General features: G+C 38.8%; 1 protein-coding gene across 2 annotated transcripts in view; it reads right to left on the minus strand.

Annotated features, from left to right (window-relative positions):
- LOC126210486 (serine/threonine/tyrosine-interacting protein-like) overlaps window positions 1-14,077 on the minus strand; it is a 77,428-nt gene that overhangs the window by 39,046 nt on the left and 24,305 nt on the right. For both annotated transcript variants that reach the window (XM_049939718.1, XM_049939719.1), the window contains exon 2: window positions 8,792-9,033. In XM_049939718.1, the coding sequence (XP_049795675.1) occupies window positions 8,792-9,033 (242 nt within the window). The remainder of the gene's footprint in view (window positions 1-8,791; window positions 9,034-14,077) is intronic.

A 14,077-nucleotide genomic window follows, 5' to 3' on the forward strand; every position in this document is an offset into this window, starting at 1 on the left:
TGTTAATTTTTGGAACACAACCTATGACCAGCTTAGAGACAGACATGATGACACTTTCTGTAGGACCTGACCATCATTTTGTAGGACAATGCTCAAACACGTACAGTGCAAGCTGTTACTGATTTGTTTGACTGATGGGACTGCTACGTGCTTTGCCACCTACAGCACTCCCCTGACTTAAGCCCTCATAAGTTCAACTCAGTTTCTGAACTGAAGGAAACAAATCATGGCATTCGCTTCATAACAGCTACAAATTTGTCGGGCTATAGATCGCGCCACTCGAACTGTCAACACAACTGGCACTGCTAAGAGTATCCTACGACTTCCACATCGCTGGCGATGGGTTGAACACAATGCTGGTGACTACTTTGAAGGTCAGTAAAACTTTGAAACACGTATCTATTTTGTACGAGCTGTAAATAAATAGTTGCCACTATTACAGTTCCAAGCAGTTCAGAATGTCTTATGTCTGTGGGATTGCCTTTACTAACAGTAGTGTGTCACCTACAAATCTGCTATAAAATTCAATTTTCTTTGAACAGGGTTCTTGACTGCTAAGTAGCCTTTGTTCCAAGCGATTTGTTTATGTGTCAGCTATTGTACCTGACATATATGATCCCACTGCTAGGCCATCTGGTTGCTTATAAATATTGCCATTAAAGGTAAAGTACTTGTAATTTGGAGTTAGATGGAGAAGTTCCATAAATTCAATGATCTCTGTGTATGCAAGTTTGTTATTTTTCATGAGGTTCTTTTGGATTCCTGTTACAGCTCTTGTTTGGGTATGTTTGAGTAAAGGTTGGTAATGTCAACTGATAAGAAATGAGCATCTTTGAAGAGTTTCTTGCCTTTTACTTCTTCAGCTAGCATTAAGCTATTTTTAATAGAATTTGTTGTTTCATATGTATAATTTTTCCTCTGTATGTTATTCAGTTTCTGTGACTGTTTGTATGCTGGGCTATTTACAGTGTTTACCATGGGGCCTATTGAATCACCTTGTTTGTGTGCCTTTGGCTGTGTTCTTAGGCATGGTGCTTTTGGATTCATGCAAGTAAGATATTTATTCTTAGTTTTTGTCACTAGGAAATTTAGTGTTCTTTAGCTGTTCACTAATTTTATGTAGGAATTGTTTTATTGGGCCTTTTTAATACGTTGAGTATTATTAGCATCAAATAAATTGTGTTTGTCCAAGTATTCCTTTTCTTTTGTCACAACTCATGTACTGCTTTTGCATGATTTTGTGATTATGGATTGGTTGTTTTTCAGTTTATTATTTACAGATTTTAGGGTTTTTGTCTCATTTATTCTATATTTAGATCTAAATTTATCATTCTTCGTTTCTTTTTGAAGAAGCCTGCTCACTTCGTGACCTATTGCTGCTTTTGTATTTGATTTTAATTTTGCAGCAACTGCTGCATTTTTTGTTGCAACAGATAATAGTTGCAACAAAAAATGCAGTAGTTGCTGCAAAATTAAATTCAAACACAGGCAGCATACAGATCAATGCTACATAACACAAAAGTTATTTAGCAGGCAAGAACCCTGTCTAAAGAAAATAGAATTTTATAGGAGATTTGTACTTCTGAACTGCTTCAATAAACTACATTAGAAAATTACCTTTACAATGTAACATAATTGAAACAAAAGCATCAGTTGCCTGGACACTAATACTAAAAGAAACAACACATGCACATTCAAAATTTACAGGAAAAATAAAATGACTAACAACACAGTCCCCGCAACCTCATCTCACCTGGACATCCATAAACAGACAGCATACAGATCAATGCTACACAGGCCAACTAAAATTCCTATGTACCATGAAAACATGCAATAAGAAATAAATGTAGTGAAACAGTTTGCAGTTGCTAATGATTATAATGTTTCCATGGTTGAGAGTCCTAAACAAAGTGAAGAAAAATCCAAACACAAAGTGGACCACAGAAGGAAAAGACAAGAACAAATGTATATCTAGCATCCCATACATTGGCAATATATTGCAGAAGACAGCAAATATTCTCAAAAAAATCACAAAGTAAAAGTTGGATTTTCTACAGAAAATAAACAACAAAAACTAATACATAATATAACATTTAATCATGACCAATACTCAGACTCTGGAATATACAAAGTAACATGTCAGGAATGCTCCAAGTTCTACCGAGGACAAACAGGCCAAAATTTCAGCACCAGGTACACAGAGCACATTAAAGCCCACACACACACACACACACACACACCATCATCATTTACAGAAAATACAAAGTCAAAATGCCAAACGAAAAACTTGCAAGTGAATCAGTGAATTTCTTCAGATACTTTGACAATACACTTAAATAAAAGTAGCAACAATTACAAATAAACACCATTGTAAAATAGATATAAGCAAATCCAGATTGTTAAGATAAATGCCTTCCGTACAAAAGCATATCTCTGGAGAATGTGTAACATTATCTGTGTCAACTACATCTGAAAACGTCTTTGTAACTGTTTATTTATGTCAAGTTATCCTCTGTGTGTTCTGTGCATTGAAAGTTGTGAGTGACATTTAACATGTTTGAGACTACACAAATGGACCACAAGAAAACTGCAAGTAAAGTTCTTCCGAATTTCACCACTAACGGAAAATCACACATTTTTTTATATATTGCAGTAAAGTCAACGAAACAAAGCAGAACCTCACACATCGAAAACATTATGAGAAAAAAGTATAACACAAAAAAATACACACTAAAATTGAAATTATTTCCCAATATGCACTGTGTAAAACACAAATAAAAGAAAATCATGACTGGTAGCAGACAGTTATTTACAAACAAACCCACGTACAAATTACTCAGACACTATTCATCCAGTGTTTTAGAACAAGCATCTAAGAGACTTCCAACAAACTTTCAGCATAATTTCAAATCTTGTCTAAATTTTTTCTTATTTACATGCATGTAGAAACATGCTTAACATCAAATATTTAATACACCGACTCATTTGTAAAGTAATTAGAAGTTTGAAGCTGTTTCATACATGGGAGTTTCATTCTATAATTCAGCATAGCACACCTCATCTCCAAACTTTTACTTACCCTCATTTATTATCAAACAGCCTCAGTTGTTCCTTTTCCTGAAACTGATCACATCCTATCTTCTGTAGTCCATAGTGGTGCAGCTGTTCATATTTGTGATCTCTTTCCACTATGCACATTTCCAACTTTGTAGGAGTATGGAGAAAAACACACAATTGTTACAAACTGAGTCTAAATATCTTAGCACAATGAAGAAAAGAAGCATCAAGTGGAAGCCCAGCCAAGTTCAGTCCACTGTGTTTCTACTAATCACTCAGCTACTGTTGTATCATCAACTGCAGCGCTGTTTCAAGTTTTTAATACACTGCGACAAAATTCAGAGTATTCAGTTAATTTTCATGAGAATTATAGTTCCTGTCACCAGTCTGAACACTGGTCCTAAGTAGGTCTCCCGGCTAGTCTAGCCTGTGCAACCCTCTTCATCTGAACCTAAATCCACTTGAATCTGGTTATTGTAGCCAAGCCTCTGTCTCCCTCTGCAATTTGTAGCCCCCACACTCCTCTCCATCACCACATTGACAATTCCTCGACACCTCGGGAGTGTCCTAACAACTGATCCCTTCTTTTTGTTAAATTGGGCTGTAAAGCTATTTTTGATTCAGTACTTGTTCTATAAACACTCCACATAGCCATGTTAGCTGCAACATTCTTCTCTAGCATCAGATTCCAAGGCTTCATATTATCTTCTATCCGCTCTGCTCTATTTAGCAAATAATTTCACTTCCACATAAGGCTAGAAAAAAGCTCAGGAAGACTTCGCAATATTTTATATTCAATGGAAACATATTTTTATATTTCAGGAAAGGTTTTCTTGCTGCTGCCAATTATATTTTATATTTTTTTCTGCTATCATCAGGTGTTTTACGAAGTGTCAAACATAGAATGCAATTATGAACACTGATCTACTAGCAAATAGCTGGAAAACTACATCTACTGATTTTTTGAAGCAGGGTGAGCAGTAACTGACACTGTAAAGTTAATTCAGGGAACATGTTTCCCTTACAAGCTACATTCAGGGGATAATGATAGGTTTTATTATCGGAGTGGGCTTTGGGGGGAGAGGGCGAGAGAGGGAAGGTGAATGGGTCATTCCAAGTCAAGTGGCCTTGGGCCCCCACTCTGTCATCTCCAATTTCAATGAAATTTTTACAGAACGTACATACAGACCTTACATGAAGCACTGCCAAATTACAGCTTCATAAGTAGTATGGTGGGGCCACTAGCCACCTTTTCGTAAAGGCTCGTTTTTTGACATTGCAAATGAAATGAATAAATGATCAACTTTGTTTTACCATTTTTCAGGATCTAAGACACCTGTCGTGCTAAAACTTTGTGATCCTGTTCAACTTTTTGGATAAAATAGCTTAGTTGTAGTACAAAAGGTCAAACTATGGTAAATTCATCATAGTGTGCTATCAAAGTGGGTCATAAATCTTGTCGTACTAAATTCTGACTATACTTTATTGCCTTGTTTCTACTGAAAGAATAACTTTCTGAAGCTGATACTTTATAGTTATATGCAACCTGTCAGCATGTCATAAAGCTCTGCAAGTGACATCCAGATTGTTCAAATAATAACAGAGTTGTCTGAGCTCACCTTGTCTGATCAGAAAAAGTTGCTTTTATTTTGGAGACAGACCAGTTTAGTGTCAACAATGGAGTTTGGTAACATGCTTCAACAATCAGTCTGAAGCACACTGTTGTGTAAAGAGTGTTCAGATGTTGTGTGTGCCTTTTTAAATGATGTAAAGTGTGTTGACATTACTTGATAAACATCTTTTTTCAGTAAGTAAAAATTATTTAAAGGTACGGGGTGACTCTTTAGAAATGTCTATCAGGTTATTTATTTTTTTTTTCTGTTGTATTCTCAAGGAAGTTCCCATTATCTATGATTGTTTAATATTTTTCAGTTGGAAATATACACCACTTCTACTTTATCTAATATTGAAACAAACAGCAATTGGAAGCATAAATTTAATTGTAGTGTAATGGATATCAACGAGGTTTCAGTACCACGTGTCATTGGCCTTGCAGATAATTCTGCATGTCATCTGAAAAGACACACACATCAACAAGGCTTCATTCCAATCAAAGAATTTTTAGTGGAGCAACAAGAATTCATAAACCAGAGAAGTGAGATATGTCTTACTGAAAATTCAAAAATATGCTTTCATCACAAAGCAATACTTGTGGACAAATAAAACTTTCTACAGAGAACTTGTAATCCTTTTGGTGCAAAGAACCATTCTGTTAAAAAGGGTTTACAGATTGTCAATGTGGAAACAGTAAAACAATTGCAAGCCATGACTAAGAGCAATGTGTAACCTGGTCAGAAGATCTGACCAACTTGCAGAAAACAATTTTTAGCAAAGAAAGTAGAAAAATCACAGTCAACTTCAAACCAGTCAGAAGATGAAGCATATTCAGAAGTATCAATCGATTCAAGTGTAACTGCTTTTGGGGTCTCCCCGCCAAAATTTCAGAGAGTATCAAAAAGGGATGTGAAAGGTTGTGCACAGCAAAAAATAAGCAAAGTTCAAGAGGCAATTGCGAATAACATTGCTGCTGCTGCTGCTTGAGGATTCGTCCCAAAAGATCTTCACCTTGTACAACCAAGACATGTCCTGATTGTGAAGATTATAAGCAGCTGATAAAAAAATTGAAAGAAGTTGCAATTGCCAAGGCAGCCTGAAAAATTGCAAATACTGACATTAGTACCAAAAAGCTGGACTATAAATGAGACAATGCAAGAATCTGGCGTTTCAGAGAGGATGGTAAAAGTAGCTACGAAGTTACCGACAGAAAATGGTGCATTATGTCTGTCAAAGAAGAAGTATGGCAAGAGGATTCCAGATGCTGTAAAAGAGTGGTAACATTTTTCCCGAATGAAGAATTTAGCCAAATTTGTGCAGGTAAAAAAGACTGTGTATCAATTAGAATAGAAGGAAAGAAAGTTTTGATGCAAGAGTACCTTCTTCTGAATAATTTGAAAGAAATGTTTGCTGCACGTCGACTTCAGCATGGGCCTGAAATTGGATTTTCCAAATTTTGCAAATTGAGGCCAAAATGGTGCATCACTGTGGGTGCTGCAGGAACCCATTCAGTCTGTGTTTGCACTTTACACTAAAATGTGAAACTGATGGTTGCAAGCACTCCAATTAAAGAAGATTATAAGAGTCTGATTGCTAAAACAGTGTGTGATTTGGAATCCAAAGACTGCATGCTTCATTGTTGTGAAGTCTGTCTGGGAAAAGAACTATATGAACAGTTTTTAGAAAGTAGTTTTGAAGACAGTGATCCAGATGATACCATTGAGTCCAAACAGTGGGTGCACACTGATAGAGATACATTAGAAACCAAGCAGATGATCACTGAGGATTTTATTGAAGATCTGATTTCAAAAATTGACAAACTTTACACTCATCATCATATTGCAAAGCATCAGAGCAAGCACCTAAAATGCATAAAAGAGAGTTGTAAGCCAACTGAACTGATCATATTAATGGACTTTGCTGAAAATTATTCCTTCATTGTCCAGGATGCAGCTCAAGGTTTTCACTGGAATAACAGCCAAGCAAATTTACACCCATTTGTTGTGTACTTCAGAAATAACTTGGACATCAGCAGCATCAGCTACTGTATAATAAGTTACAGCCTGAAATATAATGCAATTGCTGTACATGCTTTTATAGTGAAGTTAATAGAAGATCTAAAGTGTCTCCTTGGAAAAATCACACACATTTACTATTTCAGTCAAGTGTCAGCAGCACAGTACAAAAACTTCAAAAATTTTCTGAATCTCTGTACCACCAAAATGACTTTGGAATCTAAGCTGAATGGGACTTTTCTGCTACAAGCCATGGAAAATCTCCATGTGATGGAATTGGAGGAACTGTAAAGCACCTGGCAGCAAAAGCAAGCCACCTGCGGAGCAGATTTTGACACAAACTGATTTGTTTAAATACTGTACAAAGAATATCAGAGGAATCCAATTCATTTATGTTAAAAGAAGAAATTGAAACATGAAAAACTGAGCAGGAAGAAAGGTTCAAAAATGGCACGCAGTATCAGGAACAAGAGAGGATCACCATTTTGTGCCATTAAATGAAAAAGTTTGTGTTAGAAGAGTATCCAATGATAAAAATTTTTTTTGTGGGAAATGTTGACTAAAGTCAAGCAACAGTTTCATTGAGAAATATTACAGCCTTACAACCGGGCCAATACACTGCCTGTATATATGATGGAAAATGGTGGATTGGTAATGTGTCTGAAGTTTCAGAAGAAGTAAATGATGTTTCAGTCAGTTTGATGCACCCCAATGGACCTGCACATTCATTCTATTGGCCAGTTCGGCAGGATGCTCGTTGGATTTCAAACCAACACATTATTTCTGTCATTCCAGTTCCATCAGCAACAAGAATGGGCCGACATTATAGCTTGTTAGAATCAACTGTAATTGCTATTAGTAACAAATTTCAGCAAATGAATTAATAAGAACTGAAATATTTGGCTTGGGAACCATAAAGAGTATGACTGATAGATGTATTTTTTTAATGTAATACAAATGTGAGTTTATTTGGTACGACAAAATTTATGGACTACTTTGATAGCACACTATGATGAATTTACCATAGTTTGACCTCTTGTTTCACAGCTAAGATATTGCACCAAAAAAGTTGAACAGGATCACAAAGTTTCAGCATGACAGGTCTCTCAGATCCTGAGTAATGGTAAATAAAAGTGGATCATTTATTCATTTAAGTCGCAATGTCGAGAAATTTAATGTAATGAAAATACAAGTTTATTTGTTCTTAAATGCAAAGTCTCCAAAATTAAAACAAGGTGAGCTCTTTCCAATGGTGCCAACAAAAATAAAATTTGAGTGATCCCTTTTGAGATATGACCTTTTGAAAGGGAGCCAAAATTGAATGATTAAATTTTTAGCACACTTTGAACTTCGATAGCTCAGTTGTTATATGAGCAATCCGGGTACCATTTGCAGAGCTTTATGACATGCTGGCAGGCTGCAGATAACTAAAGTATTAGCTTCAGAAAGTTACTCTTTCAGTAGATACAAGGCAATAAACTATAGCCAAATTGCGGTATGACAAGATTTATGAGCCACTTTGATAACACACTATGACAAATTTACCACAGTTTGACCTTTTGTTCTACAACTAAGCCATTGTACCCAAAATGTTGAACAGGATCACAAAGTTTCAGCACGACAGGTCTCTTACATCCTGAACAATGGTAAAACAAAATTGATCATTTATTTATTTCAGTTGCAATATAAGAAAAACGAACCTTTACGAAAAGGTGGCTAGTGGCCCCACCTTATTACTTATGCAGCTGTAATTTGGCAGTGCTTCATGTAAGGTCTATATGCACAAAAAAAAAAAAAAAAAAAAAAAAAAAAAAAAAAAAAAAAAAACATCAAAATTGGAAATGGTTGAGTAGGGAGCTTGTTTAAATTTAGACCACTTTACATGGAATGACCCAAAAGAGAGAGAGAGAGAGAGAGAGAGAGAGAGAGAGAGAGAGGTGGGGGTGGGGAGTAACTGGGCCATCCTTAGGAGCTTCTAGTAAAAACTTTTTGAATCTAGTCAAAAAGTAGTCCGGACAGCAACAACTGCAGGAAATGTAATGCACTGCGCAAAAAGTACCAAGTTTTAGAACAATACTTTTTAAAAAATTCTGCTCTGCACTCACTTGAATTGGTCGGGGAAATTTGGGCGGACGAAGTGGGCCTCCACGGCCTGGCGCACACACACAATGTGCGTCACACCGTGGGCCAGCAGTGCCTTGAGGCGGCAGCGCACAGCAGCCGAGTACGGCCCCAGGTACAGCCCGGGCACGATCTCCTGCATCGAGCGCCGCATCGTGTACGTCCACTCATCGCTCGAGTCACACTGGAAGGGCACTGCCGGGTATTCCACTCTGCGATTTTGTACCTGTAAATTAAGATGTGTGAGCTGTTTACCAGACAAAACTGAAGTTTTACCAAAGTTACAGACCACTGGGAGGTGAAAGCCAAGTCAGAAACTGGAGGAGGAGGAGGAGGAGGAGGAGGAGGAGGAGGAGGAGGAGGACCGTGTTGTATCGGTTTTCTCCAAGAAATCTACAGCCTCTACTCACATTCACACTTGCCAAAATTTTTTTGCAACTACAAATGGTTTTGACAGGCGTCTGTCTCTGTACGGGTCACCCTCGCGTTCCTGTTTCGCAGATCGCCACCCACCTGGATATTTCGTTTCCTTTGAGTTTCCACATGACTGACAGTAAACTTCCAACCGGACACCCTCAAGACCGAATGTGAACTGTGAGAGAAGACACTGAAAGCAGATGGTCCAAAGGTGAGGTAACTCTTAACTGCTCAAACTTTTGTGACCGACTACAAATAAAATTGATTAATAATAACTGACAGTGGTGAAAGCAAGCCAGGTTCAATACTTATCATTACATTCTTTACACAGTCTGACGGGTGCCGGGGATACTTCTGCAAATATATTATGATCCGGCGAAAAAAGCGCAGCGATGAAAAATCTGTTGACGAGGAGCACTAATATGCCAATTCTAATTAGTGCAAGTCATTAACTCCCTGTAAGAGCACAGAAATTGGGTGTGGAAAATATATTTTTGGATAAGTCATTAAATCTATAGGGAGAGGAAGAGAAAGAAGCACCAGTGTCAATGGAGGAGATTGTCTGAAACTAAATGCAAAATGTTACAGTATACAATCTAGTACTGATGGCACTTTTTCTCGGCCCCCGTGTGATCAACAGAAGTCAACTGACTTTGTGCCACACCTGAATGTTCACACTTGTTGCCAACCTTAGCTACGTAATGCTACTGTGCATCAGAACATTAATTAGCCATTGTGAATTTAGCGAAGGGGCTGTACAAGGTCCACTTAGCAACGTTCTACTAACTGTCATATTCCTTCTACGACACATTCACCCATTTAAGTTTCATTTCCTTTATAAGCTGTAAGCTGGCTGCTCTGGAAAAAGGAGTCAGGACTTGTCCCAGCAGCCAAGATGGCGAGAGCTGATCGTGAGCTTATGGTCTGAGCATCCTCTGGTCACAGGCCACGTGAAAGTGTGCAGACAGTACATTAGTGTACTAATAGCTCAAAAGACAATGTCTGTGAGAGTTTGATTTAGGTATTTACTACCAAAACTTATTTACAACAAGTAACCAATTTAATGTACAGGGAAATGTATTGGCAGCAGTGCCTCTAATAAATTGTATGAAAGGGAAGTATAACTTAATCAATACACTGACAGTATGACGTCAGCTATGCTCAAGCTCAAAACGCAACACACGATGTCTCATTTCCTTCTATAATAATGCTAAATGTATTAACAATTTCCAAAACCAATTTTACTGAGCCCCAAATTTACTAAAGACACAAAATTAAGAGGAAGTTCATTTTAGTTCCATAAAATTATATTTTCTTAGACATATTATATTTCACATTTTTTGTCCCTGCAGTTTTCTTTCACACAGAAACACCACCTAGCAGTTTTACCATCTTATGCCGTTCACTCAAAACTTTAAAATATTTCTTTGTTCTTAACCGTGTGTCAGCTTCCATTATGTAAGGAACACTTCTGATACCTTCTGAACAATTAAAAATATTTTAGACTTTTATATAAACCTACTGTGACATCGTCGGATTCTACTCTGCAAACTAAAATGCTATGGCATCCTTCTTGTAAGGATAGCCTTACCTTCATAACAGAAAGCAAAATGTCTCATTGACAGGATGCCACAGGCATATAACTGATCTCAGAATGGGGAACACAACATGTGGAATCCCACAAGGATCAGTATTGGATCCACTTTTCTTCCTGACCTACATAACTGATCCTCCAATGACTTTAAAGGGCAGTTCATAAACTGTAATGTGTGCTACATAATCATATTAATCAAGAGTCTAAACTCAAACGTACAAGAGAACGCTCAGACAATAGCTGAACAGGCCTACAAGTGGTTCACAGGTAACAGTACAAGTCCCAATCTAACAACAATTCATGTAACGGTTATCAGTGGACTGGATTTGTGACTGCATTATAGTGCAGTTCCAGTGTACATCATACAAGGTGTCCCAGGAGTAATGGTCAATATTCAGAGATGTAACAGGAACAATTATTTGAAGCAAAAAAGTCTAATAAATATGACCTCTATAATGCATACCTTAACAGCTACGAGTAGTTGTTCAGTAAAAGAGATGCATTTCACAACAGCAAAGAACATTTACTTGCAGGTCTTAATTAAACATGGACTCTAAGGTGCATTCCAGAATGATGGTGTTGAGCCAAAACTCTTGTCTTTTCACATTCTATTTTATGTTCATTTTCTATGCAACTGGCAGCCATGGTCAAGTTCTCAAGTTTCCATTGTTTTGTGTGTCATGTATAGTTTCTCCCGTGTATGTGGTACATTTACACGTGTCAAACTATTCACACTGTTGCTGAGTGTTGTGCAGAGTTTTCACGACATATCAAACAAAAGGAACTTGAGAAGTTGATCACAGCTAAACAATGCCTAGAAAATATGCATAAAATACAATTTGAAAAGATGCGAGTTTGGGCTCAAACACCACCATACTGGGATTCTATTATCAAATAAGTGGCCAAAAATAGAAAAAAAGCAACAATTTCAACAGAGACTACAGGTACACACATAGTAGTGTGTGGAGGGCTTTAGGCATTGAGCGAAAGCAAAGACATAGGTTCAACACTTGCAGGGACACAGGAGTGGCCACTCGCACCACTTTATACATCACTGCTGAAAGCTGCTCAACTTGCCTTCTGTGCATGCATCACTCCAGCTCTCTCTGGAAGGTTCCAGACACTACTGTTACATCCACATAAGCAAAACACCATGCCAGCCTCAGCAGTCAGTTATTTTAACTCCCGATGATGATGGCGGCAGAGACAGCTGTCGAAATCTCGTGTGTTTTATTCAATGTGATGCAGCTTGTAAATTGTGAAGATTTTACTGGTGGGTTTAAAAAGCTTCCCAAATGCACCTATTTGATAAACCAACTCAAATGACAAGCAAATAATAACACTACAGTAGTTCCAAATAAAATTCTGCACTGTACTACAGTAAATAAAAGACACTAGGCATCAAAGATGACATGCTAAGTTGCAGACAGAAGGGGAAGGGATCGCAGGATACGTGTGGGAACAGAGAAGAACGCTGTCTAGTGGAGTGTGCAGGGGCTAGATGGAGACATGACAAGACTGCCAACATTCATGCTAGTGGACAGATGGTCGGTAGTCAGACCAATATAAAAAGCTGTGCTACAATTGCAGCAAATCTGGTATATGACATGGCTGCTTTCACAGTTGACTCGGCCTCTGCTGGGGTAGGATAAGCCTGTGACAGGACAGGAATAGGAAATTGTGGGTGATCAGATTGGGCAGGTCTTGAACTTGGGTCTTCCACAGGGATATGATTCTTGTGGCAAGGGATTGGGATTGGAAGTGGCATAGGGATGGACTAGGGTCCTGTCAAGGTTGAGTGGTTGACAGAACGCCACTTGAGGAGGGGTGGGAAGGCTCTTGGGTAGGATGTCACTCATTTCATGGTGCAATTGTAGGTAATCAAAGCCCTGGCAAAGGATGTGGTTCAACTGTTCCAGTCTACAGTGGGTTTGGGTGATGAAGGAGGCACACATTTGTAGCTGGTTCTTTGGGGTGGTCGGAAGGTTGCAGGTGTGTAGAGGAAATGGCAAGGGAGATCTATTTGGGGTCTAGGTCTGGGGGATAGTAACTGACTGTGAAGTCCTCTGGAGACCTTCAGCATACTAAACAAGAGAGTTCTTGTCATTGCAGATACACTGTTGCTGGGTGACAGACTATGCGGGTGGGAGTTTTTGGTGTGGAAGGGATGACAGCTGTCTAAATGCAGGTAGCTGGATTTCATCTGGACAGAGGTGTGGATGGAGCCATCAAAGAGGAGGTGGTCAATGTCTAGGAAGGTGGCCGACTGAATTGAGAAGGATCAGATGAAGGTGATGAGAGAGTAGGTACTGAGGTTATGAAGGAATGAGGATGGAGTGTCTTGGCCCGGAGTCCACATCATGATGATGTCATCAGTGAACCTGAACCACACCAGGAGTTTGGCGTTTTGGGAGGCTAGGGAAGTCTCCTCTAAATGGCACATAAACAGGTCGGTATAGGAGGGCTGTCATGCCGGTACCTATGCTGTGCCACAAATTTATTTGTATACCTTCCCTTCAAAGGAGAAAAAATTGTGTGTTGGGTTGAGGTTAGTAAGGTTCATAAGAAATGAGATCATGGGTTTGGAGTCTGAAGCACGTTGGCAAAAGCAGTGTTCAATAGAGGCAAAACTGTTGGCATGAGGAATGTTTGTGTATCGGGAAGTGATGTCTACAGTGACGAGCGGGGATCCGTGAGGTAAAGGGTTGGGAATGGCGGACAGTTGGTGAAGAAAGTGGTTGGTATCTTCTGACGTGGGAGGCTAGATTTCGGGGAATTGGTTAGTGGTGTTGGTCAATGAGTGGGGACATAATAACCAGCTACAATGGTGCGTCCCAGATTTTTGGGGACTACATCCTAACACCACACTACTACTACTACTACTACATAAATCCGTGACACAGCCATGGGTCCCACATGGCAGCTCCTACGCAAGCCTGTTTATGGCCCATCTAGTGGAGACCATCCTTGCCTCCCTAGCCTGGTTCAAGTTTATTGACATCTTCATGATCTGGACTCAAGACGAAGACACCCTATTCTAATTCCTTCACAAACCCAACACCACATCTCCCATCTGCTCCACATGGTCCTCCACAATCCAGTATGCCACCTTCCTGGCCAATGACTTCCTCCTCTCTGATGACTGCATCCACACCTCTGTTCACATTAAATCCAGCAACATCCATAGTACCTGCTGTTTGCTGTAATCCCTTCCATATCAAAAAATGCCTCCCATACATCCTGGATATCACTTGTATCT

The sequence above is a fragment of the Schistocerca nitens genome, chromosome 10 (genome assembly GCF_023898315.1).
Source record: "Schistocerca nitens isolate TAMUIC-IGC-003100 chromosome 10, iqSchNite1.1, whole genome shotgun sequence".
In the NCBI taxonomy this organism is placed as follows: domain Eukaryota; kingdom Metazoa; phylum Arthropoda; class Insecta; order Orthoptera; family Acrididae; genus Schistocerca; species Schistocerca nitens.